Here is a 27,786-nt window from a genome sequence, read left to right as displayed (position 1 = left end):
TCTTGCCTCTGCTGCATCCAGAGTCTTTCTTCTCCAGGTCCCTCTTCCAGCCAGCCTCTTCTCATCCAGGCCCCCTTCTTCTCCCAGGGCAGAGGTCCTCAAACTTTTTAAACAGGGGGCCGGCACGCGGATGAAGTGGCAGGAGGTCATCTGCGGCTGCTTGGTTTCCCCCCCCACAACCTCCAGCCAGGGGGGGTGGGTGGGATAGAGGGCTTCTGTAAATACTGGGGGCCAGACTGAGGACCCTGGGGGAACCGTATCTGGCCCACAGGCCATAGTTTGAGAACCTCTGTCCCAGGGCCTCTTCTTGTCTCTCCTACATCTGGGGTGCTCTCTTTCATCCCTCTGCTTCTTTCAGGTCTCTCTTCATCCAGTGATCCTGCTCATCCAGTCCTCCATTTCCATATCCCATAGAGCTATTTAACTACTTAGCAGGAACCAGCCACAGCTGCACACTATCAACATAAGCCAACCCACCACCCCTGAAGCCAGCCCAGCTGTATTTTACCAATGTTAACTAACCCGCCTTCATTCCTCTACAATTCCTCTAGAAAAAGCCCATTGCAAAATCCCTTCTTGAGACCAACTAGACCCAACCCTGTTTTTTCAATCAGCTCTTTTCTGAACTGTGTGGACCATCACGTTATCCATATCACATAACTCCTATGATAATGTGATAAATACTATGGACAAGTCTGATAAATGTATTATGCTCTGTCACGCTCTGCATAAGAACAGAACAGTGCGTACAGTATAAAAATACAGCTGGGAAGGCAGAGGTTCTCTTTGCATTGTACAAAGAACTGCTTTTGAAAACAGTTGTTGAAGAGTATTCTAATACAGTTTATGCTAGGACTGACCTTGTTAAGATGTTGAAAATTTCAAAAAAGGTTCTGCAAATGAGAGTTTTAGAAGCACTTTTCAAAGAAATGTTTTCTCCTCTTAACTTTCTCAAATCCAGATGTGCACATCAATATCAGAAAAGTAAAGAATTGTGCAAGTGCCTTTTCCTGAAGCCACCAGGAGGTATGGCTTAATCAAAATTGATTATCATTTTGATTATCCTTTCACTGATTATATTTCCATATCAACATAAATAGTATTACATAATATTAAATATTTTAATCTATTTTGTAATCAATCAATGAATCAATTATTTAAATCAAACATATCAATTGCTTCTCTGAAACATTTAAACTGCTTGTAAGACCTGCACAAAAATGGTTACAACAATGAAGAGGAAAAGGAAATTCATATATGCTGCACATCACCATATGCATGAAAAATGTTTAAAGTTCACTGTAATCATGCTGAAAAGCCCTTAATAATCAGAAATTGGAAAACATTTGGAAAAAAAAACCTGATCTATACAAAAGTCAATATATTCCACTCCTCCCTGGAAGTAGCAATGTAACAAATAAAAAAACCATACATCAGGAAGTAAATAATTACCAAAAATACAAGTATTGGCATCATTTTAGTATAACAGAAATTAATTATAAAGCAAATGCTACTTTAATGTGTAATAGTGGCATTACATACCACTACATTGGTGTGTAATACTCCTTACTGCTCTGTAAAGTCTGTATTTGGAAACTGGTGCCCCAGAATTACTCAGGAATAGAAGATATAAAATATACACATTGAATGAGAAATAGCCTTGCTCAGAAGAAAAAGATGACATTAACCTTCCTGCATCCTACATCTCTCTCTTCTGTTTGCACCCAAGCCAGCCACTGAAGTGAGTTCTCCTAAGGCTTTTGATTCATTATTTATAGCACTGGCTAATGTTGGCTCACCCACAACACAGTACAGCTTACGTCTCACTTTCCAACTTCTTGGAAAGAAAACCACAGAGAAAGTAAAAAAGAAAAAATATTTTCATGGAATTTTAAAATAGTAAGCTGTACTTAATTTCCTCTTACACACAGGCCATGGAAGGATTTCCAGTTTGAATTCCACAGTCTTGAGCTGGTCTGTATTCACATATTCAGGAGTAGAGCGTTGCACCTTTGGAAGATATCATTGTCAAACCATTTTCTCTTTTTCTTAATAAATGTGGATGGTTAATTTACTGTCCATTTTATGACAGCGATGTTTGAACACTTGGAAAGCATAAATCCTAACACCGGTTGCCCTCAGCTCACCTTCTGCATCATCTACCTATCTCATCTTTGGTTTACCCAGGCACAACAAAATGCCAAGAACTGAAAGTTCACTTGTTTGAATTTAAAAATTGCAGTGAATCCTGACAGAACAAATTAAACAGGTCATTGCTATGAAGTGTACATTTCAGTCACCTTAAAAAAAAAGACCTTCAAAAGCTGTAATGCATCTTTCATACTTGTGAGAGAAACATACTCATGCTTCATGGGTGAAACATTGCATATTTATAATGATTCATTGAGCCATACTCAAGCATTCTGGAGTGACAGAGGTAAACGGACTATTTTTTCCCAAGCACATAAGAAAAGAGAGCTGAAACATGGTCAGCACAAATCGTGATCATTTTAAACAGGGAATTCAATACCTATGCTACAGTGATGTTCGGAACACCGTGACTTTAATTAGGGAAGTGTTAACAGCAACTTGCATATTGCATGGTTATGAGGATACCTTCCTCAGTTTTTGTTTTAAAGAAAGATGAATTCTACATTAGATTTTGGCAGTTTCTTTCATGTTCTAGACATTTAACATAAATAGAGATGTTTAAATCTGTGTTTATCAGTATGTAAAGTACCAAAAAAACCTGGAAGTAGATGCAGTGGAAGATAAAAAACACCTTTTTCTGGCATGTTTCTACACATTAACATTTTCACTTTCTCAAAAGCCAAGACATATTTATCTTTCATGAACTACCACAAAAAAGATACACATAAGCAAACCAAAGCACTCTTTCCTGAAGATCAATCAGTTGTATGATGCTGCAAATCATTATAAATATTAAGGATAATTTGTTGGCTGTAGCCTAATGAAGAAAAGTGCCCTGAAGTGCCTTTCCCAGCTGTATACTTGAATATTTGAAAAATAGGGTGATTTCGAGCCTTACGTCTTGTTAATGCCTTCTCTGACATTTTTCCAGCAATGCGCAGAAGAGTATAATTTAACAGGACATGTATAATTTAAAAAGAAACACACTTCTTATTTGGATTGCCATTATTGATCCAAATATCAGATCTCCAGTCTGAATACATTTGACTTTATAAGAGAAGTTATGGTATCTTACATGTGTACTGGATAATTCAGTCATGAACAAGTGCTAAATAGAGTTTCATGGAGCTGAAATACTACTGGAAGAGTTTTTACATATTGCTTTTAACAAATGAGTGTAATGGCCTTATTCTTATCACATCCACATGAAATATACAGGTAGATTAGTTGAGCAGGATTAATCTGTCCAAATGAAGATGCCTATAATACTAATGTCTGAATTTGAGCCCCAGACTTTATAGTGAATGGAAAGAAAATAAGTACACTAGGGTACCGAAGTCTGTAACAGGTCAGATTCATCAAAATCAAGGACTACAAACCAGGATGACTGTTAGAGGCAGACACCCACACCATGTACATCTTAAGTAAGATGATATGACTGATGTCCACTTCATACAGGAAGGAATGGCATAGTCCAGCCACATGCCTCAGCTCCACTGAAGCTGATTCCCAGCATAATTATTTCAATGGAGAAAAGATACTACTCAAAAGAGTTCCAGCTGAATTCTGGGAGCTATTGATTCCCATACTGTTCGCAATTTTTTTTAACAGAATTCAACATTAATTTAGATCTAAAGGAAAGCAGAACTGAAGAGACAAAGGGATGAAAAAAACATTCCTCAGCTGGAGAAAACAGCTTTGCAAAATGAAATACGGTCTATGTCAAACTAACATTCTTTTCACTGCTGCTTTCTTCCACAGATGCACAAGAATGTCTTCTGAGTTACACAGTTTAATAAACAGGGGCTTTATACTGATCCACAAATTAAAAAATTGGAAAAACATGGGAAAATGTCTGAAGGCATATTTGAACTTTTGTGAAAGAAAATAAAAGTCAGATTTCGAGTCGGTCTGTGCAATGGTAAGCCTGATTGGGCATAAGCACCACTTTTCTCGTTCAAAACTAATGATCAGTTGTTTAAGTTTGGCCAGATGTGGAGAAATTAGGACTGGCAGAAAGAGTAGGCTCACTGAGGCTTGCTAGGATTGGTAGTATCAAGTTCTGGGCTGTCTGTGAAAAAGCTGGATGGAAATGATACAAATAAATACTGAACTCATTCACTGAAAGTAGCATCTCCATCTCAGCCTCTAAGCAGGGGAATGAACGTCTCTAATCTTGACAGTAGCAATTCAGTCTGCAGTTTGGACATTCATGAAATATCATTCAGAACCAAAACACAGATAAATACACATTAGCTCCTAGAAGGGTACGTTACATCAGTAAATCAACACAGGAAACAATTGCTCATCTCATATGAGAAAGATGGGCCTTAGCAGGACAGAGAAGACCTGATGTAAACTTCCTTAGGCAGAAACCCTGAATCACTGTTCTACCTGCCCAATCTAAAGGTTAGTGACTGAAATACTTAGCACTATGCTGAATACTATGCTTTTTATATGTCAGAAGTTGATGTTTGTGTGCATGCATGTTTGTACATGTGGTTCTTTCAAGCAAAGGATTTTGCTAAGAAAATTGTAAAGGAATTTTGCATTGGCAAACACTCTGGAGAAATGGGGGAAAAGCATTTGTATGACACTAACATGAACTGCAATAAGTTCCATTCCTGCCTTGGTGTTCCTAGGTGTATTGTAGTGAATAAAGTCACTGATAAGGTGGTACATGCTGTCCCTGGATTGAAAGCATAATGTGATATCACCAGGACCAGAACCATATTAGAGACAACTTTTCTGACAAACTCCTTAGTGTGGTTCTTGCAAATATTTGAATATGAGATTCTCACCTGAGAATTCAAACTTGAGTGGCCATGTCCTCTAATCTTTGCTCTATCTCCCATCTTATCACATGCAAGGAGTCTGACTCTACTTGAATACATTTTGAAAACATCTGTCTTACCATGGAACAAGAGAAATAAGCTCTCTCCTTTTATCAGCGAGAGACCCAGCTGCATATAACTTTCCTTTTATGATCATCAGAAATAGTGTACAATGTGCAGAACTTACCATGGGAAACACAAAATGTTCATTCCCAGTCTTCACTTCAGAGAATGGAAAGAGATGGAAATCTATCCTAATTTAGAATCTGCTTTTGTCTTCCTCAATATTTTACACTCTGTGTGCTGCAACTCTTGCTTTAAAGCCTGTCAAGCTTGTTTACAGAAGCATCATCCCTAGAGCAAGCAAGAAAACCAGAGCTAACCAGTTCAGAAGTCAGGGAACAGAAAAAATCTGAAATGTCGGATGATACAGTTCTGCAGAGTGGACTTTGATTGCTTAATCACTCAGTACTGTTCTCAGGGGGGAAAGTTTCTCATCTATTCCTTTTTTCCCTCTCTTCTTATCCACAGAAAAAGGGTTTAGCCCTCCTGCCTTCTCATGCCTACCCTTTCCATCCTCCTCCACTCAGGCACCTGAATGTAGTTCTTCTATAAAACACAAACAATAAATTCGAAGGAGGGGAAAAGAAAGAAAAAAATATAGTTTAACAGAAATATTCAGTTTTCCCGAACATTCCAGTGACCATTTTCCCTCAAATGTCTACACTTTATTCTGCCCGTCCCTAGTTGCTCTCATGGCCTCGTTGCAAGCTTTGTAGGTAAAAGCCAAAGCTCAGGCCAGCTGGCTGCAGGCAGAGCCTCACCTCCCTTTGCCTCCTGCAGGCCCAGCCCTGCCTGGGGGGGGGTGGATTGCTTCCTCACAACTATATCATACCAGCCTTTTCCTTTGCAAGTGTAGGAACTTTAGGGAAAACACTGCCAAATATAAGGCACAATCACAATTTCAAAATAGAGCTGTTTGAAGCATTCTATTTAATTCAATAAAATGTAATGGCAAATGGTATTTTTTTAAGAACTTCATAAGACGATATAAAAAAAAAAATCAATAAAAATCCATTTCCCTAGCTCAGTTGCATCATTAGAAAAGCTATACTTTTTGAATTCATATCTATGGGATTTTATTAGTTTGATCCCAATTCAATCTTACAGTGTTCTTCCTTAAGAAAATTGACAAGGGGAAAAAACCCAAAAACCAACAGTGTTATAAGGTCCAAAATCCATATTTTACAAAAATACAAAATCTCAGAACATAATGTTGAGTTTCACTTTTTTATAAAATATTAGGTTGCTGTCAAGGCAATAAACTCTCATAATGAGAAACTACATTTCAAAAGGTATGTTTTTCAATGGTTAAATTGCCGGTTTTCCTAGTCATTTTGTCAGGTAAGGCAAAAAGGTTTGCCTGATGTAAGATCTGAAGCTGGAATACCCCTATTAATATGAAGAAAGCTAACGCACAATAATAAATGCATAATAAGAGGATTCAAGGCCATAACCTACAGATACACAAATTAAAAAGGGTAGAGGAAGGAAAATACTATTTTTTATTTTACCTCAACATGAGATTCAACGTATGATATAAAATGAGCTTTCAAACACAGAAACCTACCCAGTTCTGGAAACGGGTTTGTTTACATTTCCAGACTAGTACAGAAGAGCACCAGGTCTCCTGGCAGAAAAAACACGTGTTACGCCAAGAACTTTGCACCAATACCTAAAGTCCCCTAGCTCTATCTAGTGGATGGAAAGGAGCATACTGTTTTCCATGTAAGAGCTGCTTAGTGCTTTTTCTTGCATATTTGAATGTAATATAAAGACCTTCTCTTTTCACTTTGAATACAGTTATACTGTCTATAAATGGATTCAAGCAATAGCACAATTGGCTGTATTATTTTAGAATACTTCTGGTTTCCTCTTCTAGCCCAGAGCAAAAGACAGGGCTTAACAAATAATAGTGACGTGGGTCTGTAGAGAGAAATAGTCTTTTATTAAGCAACTGATATTACAAGACAAAACCAGGACAGTATTTTTAGTCACATAAGCTCTTCATTGGAGGTAAACCAGACTTCTTTATGTTTCAGACCAAATTAAATCTTCACTCCAAAAGTATGATTTTCCTCTTTTTTCCACATCTTTTCTTGCATTACTAGTATATGGTCATGAATCTTCTGTTTACAAAGATACTGCTTGTCTCCCCCAGACAGTGTCTTGCATAAATATCATGACTTTGCCAATAATTTCAATATAACAAGTAAGAAAAATTTTCTCTTAAGGCAATTTAGTACGGCATCCTTGTTCATCATTTTGATCTATTATACCTACATAGACAAAATAAAAGACAATAGGAGAGGAAAATGATTAGACATGTCTACTAGCTGCTAAGTGTCCCCTCTTGAAACTTGGCTGTATATCCAGACCAGGCTTCCACCTACTCCTATAAAACCTTGTGCGAGGAGGAAGACCTGTATATGGGTCCCCAAGCCCAGAGCCCAGTGAGGTCCAGCAGCACAGTGCAGCCTTCGCTGTGGGCTCAAGGCCTGACATGGAGTGAGAGGGAGAGACTTTGGTGAAAGTAGGGGAATCCTTAATGCCCCAAGGGAAAAAATCACCTTTCTCATTAAATTTTAGAAAGCAGTTGAAACTAATTGTCACATCCCCTCACAAAAGCAAGAAAAGTTCCATAAGATTTCACATGGGATGTCTCTGTACCCCCCTGAGCAATTATACTCACTCATTTCTTAACAAGATACTTGTCAGACTAAAGGACATGGGAGCTAGAGTATGGCTGAATTTGTTGCACCGTTTCTTTGTTATTGTCACGCATTGCACAAGTTTATGCGTATTTGGGGTCTCCCAGATGAACTAATGAGATGTTTGCCACATGAGCTGTTTTTGAAGGCCTGCAAGAAATTTATACTTGTACTGAACGTAGCTGCCAACTTGTTTACTGGAGTGGGAAATAAGTCTTTCTCTTCTGAGGACTCTTGTTTAACTCTGCACAATGTTTGGCTTTTTCTTTTGATCTGTAAATCCCTCTATAGTTGAAACTGCGTGCACTGCCACAGCATTGATCTGCTGAAACTTTTAACTAACTTCCTTTAACTTTCCCACGGAAAGGTTTTCAATCTAGAAAAAGTTTGTTTGAGAAACCATCAACTTCTTGATGTATTGCGATTTCGGCAAAGGACTGGTGCTGTAAAATTCTGGGAAGTGTAACTGCAATGAGAACCACTCAAATCTAAATAAACCAGGACAGTCTCGGGAAAGGAAAGGAGAAGTGAGGGGAAATGAAAGATCATAGGCTTGGCTGGTATTAGAAAAAGATTTATTGTACAGCTATAAGAAGAGATGTTTCTAAATTAGATATACCTTTTGTCAGTGTAATGCATCCGACTTCACTCCAACAAACAAAACGCTCTAGCAAAAATATTTTTTTCCTTGATATATTTGTGTTTACATTAAGATTTACAACCACAAATATTATAGAAAACTGCACTGCTAAGTATTGTGGGGGTTTTGAGGTGATATGGTGATTTCTTTAGACCAACTGACATAACTTACAAAAAATAGGCAAGTTTTATCTTCAAAAATGCATCAGTATTTTTAGTATAAAAGTTTATTTAACAAAGGTACTCCTTTTCCTCCCAGACTTCATACTCTTATAGCCACAACACTAACACCTGCAATAGTATCACTATATCATGAAAACATTCTAGCATGGACCAAACCTTAAATCAGTATTTTTTTATCATTATTTTTCTATCATGTTTCAAAGTATAGACACTTTGAAAGGTTTTCTAAAACACATAATGGTTCCTGCAGAGCAAATTTTACCTTAGTGTCCTTAATTAGCTTTAGCAGACCTTTGTTTAGACCAAAGATCTTGCGAATCCCATGGAATCAGAGATTTTAATTAAATTAATCTATTTTGAAACAGTAGACATACACATCATAGTTTTCATAATATGTAATTTTACTTACAATCAAATTGAGGTATGGCTGAAGATCAGAGAGCAAGCAACTGGCAGAGATGAGAAGAGGCAGTCTGGTTTAGTACTTAGCTGTACACCACTCAAGTCTTATTAATTATTGCTTTTGCCTGAAGCTGCAGCGAATGTTGGAGGAAGTCTGGCGAGAACACAGCACTATCTTGGGAAGGGATGCTCGGAAAAAAAATTGACTACAATGAAGATGCTATTATGCTGGGTATGGGAACATCTCTGTTCTGTATGGTGCAAGATGGAGACGCATCAGCATCGTATCAACTCTAACATATGGTAATATTGTTAATAAATAGTACTAATATTGATCTGCACTGTTAATATTCTACGTGTGTTTAGATCTTGGTGATTTATCTTGTTTCCTAAGCCTAAGAATATAGACCTATCCATACACTTGAGATTATATAAGCAACAAGTTAATATTAAAGCTGAAATGAAAATAGAAATATTATCATGGTTGTGCAATTCAATGATTTCATAGCCAAAACTCCACAACATGGGGAAGGAGTGTAAAGCTGGAAATGTTAGAAACCTACTTTGACAAAAAACTTCAACATTTCTAAGATTTTTTTGTCCTTTGGTGAGGTTTTACAGATAATTTGAAAACTCTAAATATGATCAGATAACAATAATTTATTCTGCATAAACTGCCACTTAACTGAATTGAAACTAGCATAGCTGTGGCTACACCTTGAAGACCCTTTGAAAATAAGGAATGAACCTGTCAGATTATTTCTTCTTGATTAGGAAAAAAAAAAAAAAAAAAAAGAGCATAAAAGCCTCTACAAATCCTGAATGCTTTTGTTGACAACATGAAGTCACTGTGCCTAATGCATGGGTAATGATTAGACATTTGATTTATGGAAACACTGCTACTCAACAGTTTGCAATGCATCAGCCTCTTGAATGGAGGCTCAAACTATGGTGTGTCTGTATAGACAAATTTTATCTTCACCGTTGTGAAAACCCACACAAGGAAACTCCCAGACAAGTGAAATGCTTCTGGTTTTGACATTTATTTCTCAGGCCTTTATATGATTATTCATTAAAATGGTGAAGGGATACCATTTCACCCCCATCTTTTTAAATTATATAAATAGCTACACAGACTGTAAGTCATATATTCCTGCCTCCAAGTGTGCTCTCTATTGTACTTTGCCTATTAGGATTTAGTCATTACTGGAGACCATGGCCTTCATTCCCAAATTGTTTATGCTTGCAGCTTCTCCTCTTGCTGGCCTCCAGACACGCACCTGCAAATACAGTAAAAAACAACTGCATTTTTTATAACACTCTCTTATATCTCCTACTATCACTCTGCTTCCCGTTGTAATTCCTGGTTTGCAGACTACTGCTGTAGGCAGTCTGGCAATACAAATAATGACTCATGCAGAGCAGTATAAAGTGCCTAGGCAAACAGGTGAAATAAGTTACGTGCTCAGGAGTGCTGCAGTCAGTGAGGCAATATGTCGACTTCAGACAGTGGCCATATATCTAAGGTATAGCAGAAGATACGAACCCTTTCTCCCTCACCTAGTCAGACCACAGCTGGGGAAGATGCAGTTCACTATGGGATCCCAGGCCACGCCAAAGAGGGCAGTAACAATGAATCAGCAAAACCAGCCTGCCATAGGGACATGGGGCAAGGGGTCCCAGCCTCTACAACGTGCTGAAAGAGGGGAGCCAGCACATGGCAGGGAATGGACCTCTTGCACTGAACAGGAAAGAGTTCAGCAGTGAGAAGGGGGGGAAGGAAAGAGGCTCTCTTTTTAAGGCTCGGTATACACGTGGAAGGTGACATATTGGCACAGTTCTGACTTGCAATCTATACGGCAAAAACTAGCATATGCAATTCCACCCTCTCTCTAAGAGAGATGGTTATGCTAGTGAAGGAACAGCTAGCGATGTGCCCCAGACACGGTCTTCAGGGCTATGTCTAAACTGGTAATTACAAGGGAACTTCCAGCCACCAGTTTCTAGGCCACATCCTCTGTTATCCTTTACTGGGATGTATGTTGATGTATGTTAACTTCCTCTCACTCTGCTTCATCTCAGTTTCTGTGGGATGGAAACCTGGGCATTCCCTGCCAGAAAGCCACCAAAGCATCTTTTAACCTTTTCCCATTCTTGGTGATCATAGAACAAGGACTCTTGTCCTGTTAGTTCTTGTAAACACAAACATATGTATGAGTTATGACTCATATTCACTTAACTTTTAATGGGTAAAATGTAATCTACTCTGTCAGTAAGGACAAAAAATGACTCCTCATCACACCTCTGACATTACTCTGTCAGTAACACTTTGTAAGGCTACAGCCAGTGTTTGTTCAGTGCTGTTTCTGGAGACCCAGAGCTACCCCTCAATGGTGCAACAGCGTAAAAGATAAGAGTGGACCATAAAGGGTGAAGTGTGCCAAAGTTCATCCTTCCTGAGAGCATCCTTGCAGTAGATTCATCTGAAGATCTGATTGTGTATCTTCAGTTTGCTGTAGAAGGAAAAAACTAAGCAGACCATCCAAGCAGATGACAGTAAGGGCTGAACTGTTGAATTAAATTCTGTTATCACCATGGTGTAGGTACAGAGTAGCTCTACTCAAGTAGGTGGATTTAAACTGATGTAAAATGAGGATAAGAAAACAAGGGGCAAGCCTCCAAATATTAAGGAAGGTTCCTACTGCTGGGTAGCATTATGTAAAATTAAGGCATTCAGGAGAGGACTTTGAAATGAAAAGGTCTGAAAGAAAAGAGTACCCTTGCACAGATCAGAGAGGATTTTTACAGTATAAGGTCTGATATGCAAAAAGCTGGGTCATAGCCTGCTATGTCAGGAATCATGTTTAAAGCATCAGATGAGCTAGCGTAAATCTTCTTAAAGCTAATAATTGCTTTCGATGTTACTATTTACTCAGCAAAATGATGTATTGATTTTGAAAAACAGAAGGGTGGGGGTTTTTTTCCACTTACATCTTTAAAAATGTAAAATCCTGAAAGGCAATAGCCTAAACAGCTTAAAAAATATTAAGAAACTAAATGCTGTGATTATCTGGGGTCATTACACCAAAATAAAGAAGATTCTGTATATGTCACTGGAGGTGAGATTTGCTTTCTGTAAGAATATTACTTTTTTTTTTTTTCTGAAGTCTCCACATTTCAATTCTTAATCATAGTGAATATTCAAATTGCTTTTAGAATTAAATACACAGTTGTTGTCTACACTATAACAGGTGAAGGAAACATTTTTTAAAAAAGAAAACAGCTTTTGTGTCACACAGAACTCTTATGATATCTCTGCCTGCATGCTTTAGAAAGGAATGGCTAGACAGTAACTCATCCAAACATAAAAAATATAACAAAAAACGCAGTTAATGGTCACTCAGTTGGCAGAACAGCTCTTAAAAGAAGAAACTACAAGGGAATATTATGAAAAAAGGATATTTTAAAACCTCTTAACTTTACATAACTTTAATGATAAATATGATAATTAATATCTCTGATTTTGGTTGGTGTAAGAGAATACATAAATAATAAAAAGTTATATTCTTGCATGGAAGAAAAAAATGCATGCTTAAGACACAGTGATCCACAGACAGAAGACTAAGAAAATACTGTTTTCATTTTTCTACTTTCCAAGACCCAGACCCAACAAAACAGTAGGAAATCAATGAGAAAGAAAGCAATCTTGAAATTCTTTTCTGTCTTAGTAGGTGGCAATTACATTTTATGATTTTTTTAGACTTGATACTGTGCTGCTTAATAATCCATTTCTTCATGTTCCCATTTCCACTTGTAACATTGCTGTAGGAAAAAAATATTCTTATGATTCTGTTCCAAACAGGCTCACTTGAATAATTTGACCTTACTAAAAAAAAAATAATAAAGCTATACAGTTATTAGTAGTACTTTAAGTTTTACAAGTCAGCAAGAGGCACTGTGAAGTTAAATCTCAGACTAATTTCTTCTGTTACTCAAGAATCTTTACAATAAAAACCTTTCCTGTTTTTGAGACCCTTGGAGGTGCACTTGTAGCCACCAGATAAACTAAGATGGATACAAATGTGAACGCCATCAGATGTGTGAGTCTTCTCCTTTAATCTCTGAAATGATACCAGTAAAAACACCAAAATACCAAACTGCATCATCATTCCATTAGATCTCACACCTAAGAAATTATTCTTATGGGAGCTTTGGGGAAAATTTTGTTGCTGCAGACATTGTATGCAGTACTCTGATATTTGCTGGACAAGCATCTTCATGTTTTGTCAGGTTGCACAGAACTGCTGGGATAGTCATCTACTTAATGAGACAAAATTAAGCTGGTGAACAAATTTGACTGTCAGCTTGGATGTGTGTTGTTTAGACTTTCCTAGTCAGGTTTATTAAATGTTATTATCAAAGTATTTCTTGTCCTTAAAATAAGATGTGTTGTGACAGAAGCAAGCTATATGGACCTTTGTTCTATTTATTTTGTTCTCAGTCTATGGGCATATATCCTGTGTGTGGGTCTGTAAGGAGAATCTGTCTAACCTAATTTTTAAAATAAATTATGTGTATGATGTATGGGGAAACTATATTGTGATGAATCCAGCAGCCTGAGAGAGGTAAGGCTACCACAGCTCCATGCTGTAGATCCAACAGTAGCAAGGCTGAGCACATATAACCAGGAGGCACATGCCTGCAGAGCACACATATAGGTCACATATAGACTCCTGGGACAGCCCTGGAAAGAGTCTGGACAGTGTCCCTTCCTCTCAGTCATGAATTTGGGTTCCCACCTGCCTAGGGACTCTGTGCTCCTCCGGGATTGTGAAGATGGGCTTGTGATAAGCTGATGGCTTCTGGGATGGTCCTGGGAGAACCCATTACAGGGTATTATTTGGACTCTGCTCCATGTGCCATTGCTTCTCTGTGTTCCTTTGTGGGTATACAGATGAGCTTTTGTCACATAACATACAGGTGCTGGTACTCACGCAAACTAATTTTGTGTCTAATAGTTGATCAGCCTCAGGAAGTGCCACACTGAGGACATGTGGAAGGACAGAAAATCTTAGAAAAGTTTTCCTTTGGGATTATATTTGCTCCCAGGAGTTTTTAGATACAGGTTAACTAAACTTCTGCCATGAGTTTTCCAGCGGCAGTCCTGGGATAAACAAGCCAATGTTTCAATGCCTCTCTCAATGTAATTTCTACAACTTCACAATCCTAAGAAGCACTCATGGTGCACCCAGAGAGACACAGCATCCTCTTCTATCACAGAAGAACAATAGATGACCTCTGTCTTTTCCCAAGATTTGTGGCTTCAAACAGCAGGTAAAATGTAAGACAGGTACCGTGTGATAATCCAGCAAGTTTCAACAAAACCAAACAGTTTTTGCTTTGCATGCTGCTGCTTTTAAAGATGCACAACACAGTACATAAATGGATAACTTATCTTGTACAAGCCATATGAGCTGCATGGTTTCTTCTGACAGGATCAATGGAAAGACCTCTTCCCATGCTGTCAGGAGAAGAAGGTGGTGGTAACATCCAGTTCTGTTCATTAATGCAGCAAATGGGTAGTGCAGACTTTTCAGTCATATACTTCCCTCTGAGAAAGCAATCCAGATCCACAAAAACAAGCTGCTGACACTTTGTGGATTCTCAAGGCTTAATGAAAATGATATTAGCATTTTTCTGACCATTCCACACAGCTGCTTCTGAAATCAGCACTGAGCATTTGGCTTGAGTGGTGCAACAAGAACAATGCCAACACAGAGATGTTGCTGGCATCCAAAATGCTTGGCATAGCGATGGCTACCCATAGGTTCCAAGAAATTACCTATATGGTTTCTAGTTTTTAAAAATACATTAATCCCTTTTCCTCCTACATAAGAAAGAAATCACTTTGATCAGTTAGATCAGTTGAAACAGAGCAAGGTCTTAAAGGATTAGTCAGGATGGGTTTGGTACCATACTCTGGGTAATGCTCTGTTTATGTTGAGATATAACAGAGATGACATGGGCTGTTCTGTTCCGCTGACGGTACTAAAGTAAGAGATAGGAGGATTGTACTCTGAGCAATCTAGCAGTCATAAATAAAGATAAGGTGGGCGTTTGAAGGAGATGAGAAGGCCATGAGTCAGAAGGTTTTGCAAGCTCTGGAAACAAATTCAAGCAAGGAAGAAGATTGAGCAGCCCTCAAAGGTGAGGCTGAAGATTGAGTGACTACCCAAAAGTCTCCCCAAAAGATGATTCTAGAAGACTCCACCTCACACCACCTAAACACTGCCTATTATGAATATGATTATTAGATGTCAAAATTAAGTGAATATGTATGTAAAGATGTTGTAACCTCTCATGAAAACTGTATAAATTACCTGACTTTTCACTGAAAACTTTGGAGCTAGTTTGTCCGGAGTGAACCGGCTAGTCTCCCCAATGTTGCACAAAATAAATATGTTTGCTGTTTAAGGACAAAATTAATCTCTGAGCAGTTACTCTGTGCCATTTTGGCATCACAGTTGATACTACAAGTGACTTAGACTGGGCCCTGATCCAAATGACAGGCTACCCTACCATTCCAAGGGTCAAGCAGAGAGTTAAGGGGATGAAAGCAGCATTTCAGCCGCAAGGCAACACTCATGGGACAGAGCAAGAAGCTTTGGGCTTCTCGGATCCAGCAGGATTCAGCTGAGTAGATGGATAACTGCTGTCTGCCAGAAGCCATTGTAATGCCTGTCTTTATTGGTTCTTCCTTGGGTTTGGTGGATCACACTGGTCCTATAGCATGCAGTGTCTTTTCCAAGGTTTAGAGTCAGACCCTTTTTAAAATGACAGATTAATTCATCATTTACATTTAAGGGAACACCAGAGAAGCCAATGAATAGACTGAGTAACCGTTGGTCTCTGTGTGGCTTCTATAACTAGTATTTGTGTTTCAATGCAGTGACATTATTTGACAGTACTGGTCATGTGTACTTCAAGGTCAAAAACATGCTCTGAGTAGGGAAGCTCCATCAAGATACTGAACTTCCCAAAGCTTTGTAAACTGTCTCCAAACTAACTTCCACTTGGAAACTGGCTCTAGATATCATCCTTCCCACCCATTTCTTTACTGGTTGGCCACATGCCAGGTATTCAGTTGGGTAAAGGATGAACTCATTTGCCTGAAGCAGCCGTAAGATCTCTCTTTGTTTTCTTTTGCTTTCCTATGATCAACATCAGCTTTTCTTTCTCATTCTGCTGTTTTTATGGATGCCTGTTCATCTGCACAAATTTTCCGTTTCCCCTTCCAAACACCCAGCACACCGGACTTATAGTGCAAACACTTCTGTAAGCATATATCCTTAAGAGTACTCTCTTAAGCTTTCAGTGAAAATATTAGGAAAAGAAAATGTTAGTGACTATGATCTGAAGCTTCTCATCAGAACAAAACTAAAGTAAATTTTAAACTGATGTGTTCACAGAGTTTCTTGCAAATACAGTTTTGGCAGTGTCTCCTAAAGACTTCACCGAATGACAAAGCATTCCCAAAAGAGAACTGAAATTTTCAGCTTTTTACTTAATGAATGCATATGCTGCTAAGGCAACCTACAGAGCCCCAGGACTAGTTCATCCTTACCATCAAGTGAGGTCAGCAGGTCAGGAGTGATGGAGTATCGTGCAGAATACCTACACTAAAGAGAACATCTCACTGTCCTTCGATGTTTAAAATTCTTCTGTTAATATATCTGTGTGTTGCACAGCCACCACGTTTCCAAGCAGCATTGTAAGCATCCCAAAGGTGGCACAAATTTGAATCAGCAAAAAGTGGCCACATCCCATGTACATCCTCAAAGGCAAAGTGATTTGCTATTTTCCCCCGTACCATTACAGCAGTAATGATAATAGCCCAAATAAAGCAAGGTGCTTGATGGGCCTTGCTGTATCTTAGTGCTTTATCATACATTACATGGGAGCTTAATGGTGAACTCTATTGTGGATCTCCATGATTTATCGCATAATACAGAGAAGCTTAGCATGTAATTCTGTTGTAAATTTATATTGATTTGCTGTACAATATACAGATTCTTATGGGGTAGCTTCATTGTGAGACTCTTCTTACTCACTTCCAGTGTCATGCAGCTGTAACTGTAACTTCAGCATGAAACACTGATTTACTATGGGGCACAGAAGATTTCACTGTGCAGCTCTGCTGTGACCCTCTAATGATGTGCTCACTGAGTCCTGCTGGAGAATAGGCTGAACTTTAACAACCCATGGATGCTGCCATGTGGCAAAGAATACCTGCAACCAATGAAATATCTAAATACAAAAAGCAGGCTCCGGAACACAGAATTTTGATTAAAACACATTTGCTGCTAATCTGGCCACTAATAAGGTGTCATACAGAAAAGACATCTAATGCCCAGGCATAGACAGTATACTGTGTGTGCCTCGTATCTCCCAGTTTTCAAAGCCTTCAGGCTTTTCCACATTTCCCACAAGAATTGTAGTATTACTAACACTACACATCATTATGTCCTCTCCAAAAATTCCAAGATTTTTAGTTAATGCACTGTCTTTCCCCTGGGGTTGTCTTGGGCCAAGGGCACAAGTATTCCAATAGCTGTTTGTGGTGGGTTGGCTGTGGCCAGCAACTGAGCACCCACGCGGTTGCTCGCTCACCCACCCTTCCATCAGATGAGGGAGAGAATTGGAAGAGCAAACATGAGAAAAACTTGTGAGTCAAGATAAAGACAGTTTAACAAGTGAAGGAAAAAGGAAAAGAGCCCCAAGTAATGTAAAGGCGATTTCTCACTGCCTCACACAAGCAGATCAATGTGCAGCCAGTCTCCCAGCAGTGGCTACTTCAGAAAGACTACCTCTCAGATTTATTGCTAAGCACAGCGTCATATTGTACATGATATCCCTTTGGTCACTTAGGGTCAGCTGTCCCAGCTCTGTCCTCTCCCAGCTTCTTGTCCAGCCCAACTCACTTGCTGGTGAGGCAGGGTTAGAAACAGATAAAACCCCTGATGCTGCGTAAGAAAAACATAGGTGTGTTACCAACACCGGTTTAGTCACAAATCCAAAACACAGCACCAAATGGGCTGCTATGAAGAACAGAACTTAAACAATACCGCACAGAAAAGGATATAATAATTTATTTGCCCTTTGGAGACACCTATCTCTTGCCACTGAGCAGGCAGGGGCCCTATGGGAGCTAAGATCCTAAATCAGGTACACCAGTTAAGTGCCTAAAATTCAGTAGGGTGAGTCTGTGCCAAATAGCTTTGAATGTAACTTAGTATTCTACAGAAAGACGATGCAGAGTGTGTATGTTAAAAAACAATGTCATGCATTAACTGCAGGTCTGTGGTGGCAAGTGGTGGTGACGGGTTTCACCTCAGGTATACTGTAGCCTTACAAGTCAAACAAACCAAAAGGAATGAAAAACCAAGGACATCACATTTACCAGGGTGGAATATCATAACCAGTCGAGACAGCAGAAAGCACTATTTGTGGATGTTGTTACGACAGGAGCTTAGTGTCAGCAAAGAAATCAAAAGCATTGTTAAAATACAGATTAAATTGAACTATTGTTGTTGCATATGTTCAATCAAAGAAAATTGCTCTGTAGTTACAGACTCACTCATTCTTCATCCAGAGGCTGGTCTCCTGACCACTGTTTTTCTGGGGTTTTCTCAGGTGATGAATAAGAGCTTGCAGAAAGCACTCTCACCTGCTCAGACCTATCGCCTCTTTCTCCCTCTGCTCAAGACTAATATACATGTTTAGTGGAATTGCTTGTAAATAGCTCCTCTCTTCTTTACTTCCTTCCTGCCATACCCTGGCACCATATTTGTCTGTTTTCCACAGGTGTATTAAAATGCTTTAAAACAGCAGAGTTTCAGAGCAGCTAAGTTAATGCTCTGCAACAACCTTACAGGATCGGTTTTTATTTCAAGCACTTGAAGAATTTTCAACATAGTTGAGTTCTTCAACTAAAAAAAAAATCATGAAGATGTTGCAAAGAAAGTGTTGGAGGAGAAGTATTGTTAAGGCTTCAATACTGCAACTTAGCGAAGAGATTTAAAATGTGGAAAATGTGAGTTGTAGAAGCAAACTCGCAGAGCAAAGCCGTGTATACACATACGGAGTGAGAATCGCTTAAAAATGCCTATGCCACGTACTGACTGATATTCAGAATGTGTAGCTAAATTCCAATAATTTAGAGTCTAGGTAGAGTTAGATTTCTGTTCAGAAATAGAAATGTGGCTGGAATAGGCGTGTCTAGGGTGCATTCATTTGCTATGTATTCATTATTTTCCTCTAACAGACAGGAAAAAATTATTTGGAAATTAAGGGAATCAGTATGCATAAAATGGCAGTCCTTGTAAGCAAGTAGAATTCCCAAAGTATTTTAATAAGATGCAAGTATGAACAAACTTCCAGCAAGGAAGCTACAAATACTGAATACTGCCATTAAATTTGTACTTCTGTTGCAATGCTGTTAAAGAATACATAAAGATGATACACATACCCACCCACATGAATATAGTCATACACCTTTTACTAGATCATTTATACAGTGTTATGAAGAAATAAAATCATATTTTGAGTCTTTTAGCACATCCTTTACTGAAAAGGCTATGTAAATTCAACAATTAACCAAGCTTAATTAAACAAGTGACAGGTATGCATTAGCTTTCAGCTGCCATACTACTTTTTTAAAAAAAATATTATATATATATATATATATATATATATATATATATATATATATAAAATACAGATATATTTTAATGCGGCATTTTTCAGCTCAAAATGAGAGCTTGAGAGCCCCGAGGAAAGTTGCACAGTCCACTGCTGCCCTCTGGCTGGAGCCTGAAAGAAGAAAGCCTGAACATTCCCCGTGTGCACAGTGTCGGCAGCTTGACATGTTGGAGAAATGTTAGTCAATAAATCAAATTCTCTTTTCATATATCACAAAATCTGAAGCCTAGTTAGAAGCATGGCATTTCCAAATTCAAAATAAGTTACTGTATCGAGGGTTCTGTACATGTTGTGCTATTTTCTGACACTGTATCACAAAATATATCCAGATATGATGTGAAAAAAGGGGTGTGAGATATTTTCATTGTTCGTTGCGCAACATAAAATTTACCTGAGCAATGGCAGTATAGTGTTTCACTGTCTTTTCACTGTGTGTTCCTATTATTTCATTACATGGTGTGTCTAATTGTAGGTAAGCCAGATGTTCCGACTGCTTTGCTAGTACATATCTTCTGGTCTACCTTACTCCCTGCATACACACATTATTAACAGAATTCCCCACTAAAAAAAAATGTGATTTAACTATTTTTTGATCTTCTAAAATAGATTAAGTATTTTTCTTTCCTATAAACTCAATGAGCACAGTCTGTCTGTTCCACAATCACACAGCAACGTGATCCCAGCAAACAAGAAAAATGGGCCAGCTTATTGTATCAGCAAACATTATGTATCTAATGGTGTACTACCTTAGTACATCATAAATTACACTTCAGTGTGTCCCTTATTAATACCCTGCCGCTTTCCACAGATACCTACCTGGTACCAGTTTCATTCTTCTTAACACTATGAAGTTTTCCAGGCTGTCTAGTCTAAATATTCTTTGATATAAATCTAATATTCTGTTCTAACAGGAATGTACAGGAAGGAAAGATAATACTCAGCTACATCCTTTACATACCTGAAAACCATGATTAACACCTATACCTTGTCTCCTCTTTCTAAGCTAAACAAAGTCATTCTGTTCTTCCTAGTAAATAGGTCCTACCTGGACTTAGAATCATCTGCTTTTGTTCTCACTGATTTTCTCTAATTAATCTACATGCGTTTAAAGTGTGCCACTTTATAATAAAATTCTGAGAAGAATTTAATTGAGCAAAAGGATCAGTTTCTGGTTCTTGCAAGCTATACCCTTGTTTATATTTCCTGATCTGCTGCTGCTTGGAAATTGCTGAGCCAGTGAAATGACTGCCCAGGCTTCTCTCTCAACAAACTATACTTGGGCAATTCACACCCCCGTCTTAATTAGTATCTTGCACTTACCCTTATTCAAGTACACTTTTTTTTTTTCTCCAGAATATTTTCCAATTTGTTGAAATTACTTTTTCTTTTTACCTTGTCCTTTGACATTAGTGGAGAAAATATCACAAGTTTGGTATTTTAGAAAACAGTAAGCCTGTTCTGTTTCATTAGCCAGATGATCAGGGAAAACAATGAACACTGGACTCCAGGACAGATCCCTGTCAAATCCTATTCTATACCTACTTCCATTTTTGACAGGAAAATCTTTTATAATTATCTATTTCTCTTTTCAGATTATTCTATAAAATTTAACTAATTTGCTGCTCCACTGAAATTATACACTGCATTATCTTTATTTGCTACTAGTTTTGGATCAAATGTTTTAATTAATAAATGACTTTGAAAAATATCACCTAAATTTACCATCTCCTTCTCTGGGATACACTTTCTGTGGAAAAACTCCCACTGCACATTGTAAACAAGACTAAGTTTCCTTTTCAGTGAAAAGATTTGCTGACTTACAGTAATGATGCAAATGCTACATAGGTTATACAGCTTATGCAATATGGAATAGTCTTCCATAAAAGTCTATATACCCTAGTTGTTAATTATAAAAATGTTTTCTAACTTTTCCCTGTTAAAAAAAGAATAAAATCCTTTCACTACTTTGAGGGAATGTTTATTTAATGATTATTAATGGTATTGATCAAAAAACTTAGCTAGGCCTAGCAACTTTATTTATCTGCATATCTACAATCAAAATTGCAAACTACCATAATGCCTTTACCATGCTGGCATTGCAAAAGCCACCTCTTGTAAGTTAGGATTAGGATTTTATAGCAATGTTCCTTGTAATTCTTCTGTATGTTGTGGAACCAAGGCCCAGCAAGGACAAACATGTAGAAAAAGCAGTCACATCATAGCACAATGTCAAAAGTAGTACTATCTTGTCAACAAAGATATAAATTTATAGTCTGCTTAAAGCTGAAAGGATTAAAAGATGCTTTATTAATATCAGAAAATTCTTATATAAGGTTTTCTAACATCTGACACTAACATCCTAGAAAGTCAGCAGGAGCTAATGTAAAACTACAGATTTCAAATGCCTTTTTTCTTTTTTTCTTTTTTTTTTTTTTAATTTATAACACTGCACAAGTTTAAGCTATCTTATCAAACTAGTCATGCTCAAGACTTTGATCTTGGACCTGTAGAACAGTGAAGAGTATTTTCAGACAACACGTCAAGATGAAATGTCAGCCATATGGCACTCAATAGGAATTAATTTCAACTGAGCAGTGTGAAGTAGTTTTCTTTTCTCATTGCATTTCTGAAGAATATGCAAGAAAATTTGTTTGGGGATGCACACAACTTTAAAAGTTCATAACTGCTTACTATGATATATTTTTTAGGTTTTGACACAGAATTGGAGTTATTTTATTTTTTATTTTATAGAACTTATTTAGGAACCAGTATTGAACCAGTATCGGACAAAATATCGACCAAAATTTAGGACACACTAGCTTCAAGCTGTATTTGTGAAACTTCTATTAAAAAAAGAAGGGGGGGGGGGGGGGGGGGGCGGGGAGGAATGGGGCATCGATGGGGGCATTGATTTGCCAGAAACATGACATTTTTTTATTTAATCATATAGTCTAGTCACTGCCTTTTCAGAACCTATGTCATTGAGGACCAGTTAAAAATACATGTAGATTTATCTTACTTTGTTATAAGATAACCTGTAGAACAACAGTTCCAGACATTTTTTATTTCTAAATAATGTTTTTTTAACTGAATTTAATCAGATAGTTGGACATATACAACACAAGGGTTAGATCTGTTGCTATTTCTTCAATGCTGTGATACAAAAGCAATATGGATAATACATACAGTATAAATAATGCACTTCATGTTCATTAAACTCAATTATGGAAGTTCATTATATATTTTCTGTTTAAAAGTGACTGTACAGAGTGACAGATAAATATAAATCCAAGACAAACCACAAAGTGCCTTAAAAAAGCACACAAAAAAAAATTCTTTGAAAATTGTCATAAGTAAGTAGCATGGCATCCTACTAACATATATAAAATTAAGAGAAAAATATATTTTTTTATCTGTTTCTTTCATTCATTTTGCCATCCTTATAATCAGGTCCAGAAGTACAATGTAGAAAGCGAACTTAAATATCTTCTCTGTTTTCAACTTCAAAATGTGGTCAGTGTTATGGCAGGGTAGGATTATCCAAGTCCCAAAAGAACTGAAAGAGCAATGTAACTCAATTTTATAAGGTATTTCATTGAGAAGACTGAGTTCACTTATGTTTTGTTGAATATGCTTTATTTTTAAAGAATAATTTGTGAAAAGCAGATACAGATCTAAAACTGGATTTTGGAAACTCTGGTGTGGGAATGTGTTTCTATTTCGAGATCAACTTCTAGATAAACTTTGAAATTAAAATCATTATGACCGCAGAAGCTTAAGACATGTTCCATAGCCTTTTCTGGTATAGCTTTACTTAGCCAAAGTATTTACTACCATAAAAAAATCCTATCAAACACATTAACACACGTCATACATGCAGTGTTGTGCTTTAGTACATCCTTGCCAGATGAAGAACCAAGGAATAGCTCTTAACCCATGTGACTGTTGGGACTAAATAATGAGTATAATAAGTAAGCTGTCTGAGCAAGGAAAGAATTTTTATGGGTGTCTTCTGCCAGGAGCTTGTGAGGATGAGAGTGGGAAACAACCAGAAGAAGACAGGAGACAGGTCAGAAGACACACAGATTCCCAGAGCCCCTGAAAAAGTTGTAGGGCAGCAAAAGAGAGGCATATTTTCAGAATGGGAAGTTCAGCTTAAATGCAAGGCTAGAACTGACCAATGTAAATCATCCTGGAACAAAGAAAAACAGTCTCATGAGGTGAGGCACCCAAAAAAAATGTGTCAGGTGAGTAAAGGAGGGAAGCAAATCCACCCACCAAGCACAGACTGAAACAAGGGAATGCATTTATCATATTTTCTTAGATTATTTATTCCCTCTTGCTACCTGAGTATAAAGTGAGTTCTTCTTTGGAATTCCACAGAAAGTGTTTGTGTACCAGGTAAATACATTTCAAGTACAATACTCCACAGGGGAAGAGTGGAAGATCCATCAGTAGGCAACTAGCACATTTCTGTTCACACCTCCTAGTTCTGCAAGTTGACAGAGGCATTGGCTGAATCTTATTTTTACTGCAATGATGGCTAAACACTTTCACTCACACTTTCCTACACATAGATCAAAATATTGTGACAAGATAAAGAACATCAGAAATCACAATTCATGTGGAGGTGGGGTATGAAATGAGGGTTATCTTTAATAGCAAAGGATGACAGTGGCAACAGTAACGAAAACAGAGAACACATCTAAAACCCACCTCTTGCCATTCCAAAACCTTTATTTTTCTTTACACCAGCTGCCATTTCTAATTTTATGATGAGTCTTCTCTTCCTCTGCTTTAGCCACTATTTGCCAGTCTCTGAATTCACATCTTCACTTGTTCTTTTTGGTTTTAATCTACCGTTTCTGTTCCTCTCTTCACTGTCATCTTCCTCATCCTTGATAACATTAGGTTTCCCAATAAAGTCCAGTTGGAGCTCTTAGTTCTCTGGCTTCTTTGCCCTTTTTTTCCTCATTTGCCGTACAACTCTGCACTAACCCATTAATTATCAAAACAGACATAATACCAGCTCCTTTTTTATTGCACAGTGGCCTTATACCCCTGGCTTTCTATGAACAATTCCCTCTTAAAGCCACCATTTGATTTCTTTTAGTATCGTTATTCACCATAATTCTTGCAAACCTCATTCAGCAGCAGAATTCCTGATGTATGGATTATTTTATAATCCCTCTCCTGGCCCTCAGGTTCTACAGCCACAATCCTTTGCCCCTCTTTCTGCAATGTTCATCATTCTAGCCTGGTTTATCAGATTCTTCTGGTTTAGCCACCCTTCAGCTACTGGATAGTCTGGGAGAAATCCCATAACCATGCTGAACAAGAAATTTTCCTCCTTCACCAGTTCTCCTTTCCCTTTGCCTTACCCACCCCCATTATTCCTACTTCTCTGCACTTTGCACAGTCCCATTACAGTTGTACAGATGCTCGTTTCACCTCTTTCCTTCTTTTCACCAGCAAGTCTGTTCACTTAAATTGAAAAAAAAAATGTTTTTTAAAAGCCTGTTGAAGTTATTTTATGAGTATCAGCTTTGCACTGTCCTGAATGTACATGGACAATAAAATGCAGTCAAGTCACCATGTACTATACAAAGGAGAGAGGGAAATTCCCAAAGCATTAAAAACATTTTAAAATATATTTACTAATTTCAAGATTCTTAGCCATTCACTGTATGCATTTACACGGCATCACTACAGAAGAGTGCTCCTTCTAAATAAAATAACCCAGGCATTTATTCCTTTCACTATCCATTTCTTCAGTTTCTAACTCATAATGTTTCATGGCAACAAAGTATCGGATAAAAGTTTCGCCTAATGCTTCCTTAATGCATGAATCTTTCTCAAGTGCAACAAGAGCATCTTCCAGTTTCAGAGGGACTGAGGAATGTTTCAGGTCAGCAGTGTGATTTTCTTCTTGGAGCATATCATCATACCTAAGCCCTCTCTTCACTCCATCTAGACCCGCAGCAATAGTGGCAGCAAGCACCAGGTAGGGATTTGCTGTAGCAGAACTTAATTTATTCTCGATCTGAGTGCCTTTTCCACCATGGCATTTGACATTAAAGGCACAGCTGTTATCATTATATGCCCATTTTGCATTTACAGTCTCTTTTGATTCTTTACTGTATTTAGAATAAGGCTTACGGCAGCTGGTGGTAGGAGCCATCAAGCAGCTGATAGCTGCTGTGTGTGCCAAGAGACCCGATAACCAATTTTTTCCAATATCTGAGAGCTCCTCAACTCCGTAACCAGCAGAAAACAAATTCTTCTGGCCATTCAAATCCCACAGGCTATGTGAAAGAGCCCCTGAATTGTAGAAACCTGATTCTGAGAAAAAGCTAGCCACATAGTTATACTTCTTAGCTACCTCTTTAATGCCCGTTCTAAATGTGAAGGCACTGTCAGCAGCATCTATGCCAAATGCTGGATGAAAAGTGATCTCCATTTGCCCAGGCCCACTGGAAGAAGAAAAGCTTTCAATGTTGGCACCAGCATAATACATTCCTTCAATGAGCTCCTGAATGAAAGTCTGGTCATGGTTATTTAGTATCGTGGCTGCAGGAAAGGATATTGTCTTCGAATTTACAACCTCAGTAATGCCATAAATACAAAATTCATAAGTGAAGGCAGAGTGCAGAGAAAAACCATTGTCCTGAAGCTGGCTCAGCTGTTTCTTGGCAATGTGCCTCGGCGAGGTCATTAGCGGGTTGCCCAGCACGGTGAAGGAATCACATATCACTCTTGCCGTCTGCTCAGTCCAGGGTAATATTCGAAACGTTGATAAATCAGGGTTCAGGATTATGTCACAATTAAAATTGGTTGCATTTATGTAATCTAATTCATTATCTTTAGGATTCAATGTCAGCTCAAGATAACTTCTGGGCATGGCAACACCGTGAATTGCTTTCTCCTAAACACAGAGCAGAATCACAGATTACCAAATGAGAAAAGAACTGAATGGTATTTTTATGTATGTAAAATATATAAAACTCAGATTCTCAGTAAGAATCATAGTATTTTTCCTGAAAGAACACTAAAATGCAGTGATCACCGAAGTGGAGAGCAACAGCCAGTTCTGTGTCGTTATGAAGCAGAACAACCTTCTACAAGATTGGTATGAAAACCCTGGCATCAAGTATCCCAAATGACCAATTTTTAAGTTTCCATAAAAAAATAAACAAACGTTCAACACTTATTTTTGCATGGTCTTTATACAATTATGGACATCACCAGTTAGGTACAAAAGTTGCAAGTCAAACATATCTATACTGTATTAGGCTTCCATATCCTCTGAGTATTTCCTTAACATATATCCAAGTGACCACACAAGACTCATGGCAATACGAATTCAGGTTGTATCTTCTCTTTAAATGCCATTAACACATAACCTCACTGCTTTTCAGATGCACAGTTTAACTGAAAAGTCTCACTTTCTGGACTTAATAAGTCTGGGGGTAAAATGGCAGGGAAGCACTTCCACATGAGAAATTATTCTAATGTTCCGGTGCTCTCCTGTATAGTAAACAGGATAAACCCATAGTTGTCCTTCCCCGTTTGAAGACAGAGGTTCAGCTTACACAAATGAAATGTAGATAGAACCCCAGGGGAGGACCGTCTACCTTCAAACAAGCACCTTTACAACTTACCATATATTCAAACCTTTAGCTGATGAAAACTGCAATTATGCCAAGTTCTACCAAGTGAAATTTGGCTTATGTTTACATCTTACCTTTATTCTTCTAAGGGAAAGGATCACCATCAGAGTGAGCAGGGGAGACAGAACAAACCTAGGAAGGGGCAAGCTCAGAGCTGAAAAAACCAAAATTTTGCCTATCCAGATGGAAAATTGTTGAAATACCTCAAATTGCATATGGTGGCTTCTCGTAAAATAAATACATAAATCAAGTCCACCTTCTCTTAAGTAGGTGGTAGTTTAGTGGTAGTGATTCTGCCTGTGTGACACATAACCAAAACCGCACAATATGGTGAATACTGCTCCAAGATGTCTAAGATGTCCCTTTGATACTGAA

At 38.0% G+C, this 27,786-nt stretch overlaps 1 protein-coding gene across 13 annotated transcripts in view; it reads right to left on the bottom strand.

The window, feature by feature from the left end:
* Positions 1–1,768: 1,768 nt before the first annotated feature.
* The window catches only part of LGSN (lengsin, lens protein with glutamine synthetase domain), a 126,456-nt gene continuing 100,438 nt past the window's right edge, over positions 1,769–27,786 (bottom strand). For all 13 annotated transcript variants that reach the window (XM_080388826.1, XM_080388832.1, XM_080388833.1 and 10 more), the window contains one exon: positions 1,769–26,666. In XM_080388826.1, coding sequence (XP_080244952.1) covers positions 25,467–26,666 — 1,200 coding nt within the window. In that variant the 3' untranslated portion in view covers positions 1,769–25,466. The remainder of the gene's footprint in view (positions 26,667–27,786) is intronic.

This window comes from Falco punctatus (genome assembly GCF_963210335.1).
Source record: "Falco punctatus genome assembly, chromosome: 5".
Lineage (NCBI taxonomy): Eukaryota > Metazoa > Chordata > Aves > Falconiformes > Falconidae > Falco > Falco punctatus.
This window is presented reverse-complemented; position numbering and strand designations above follow the sequence as displayed.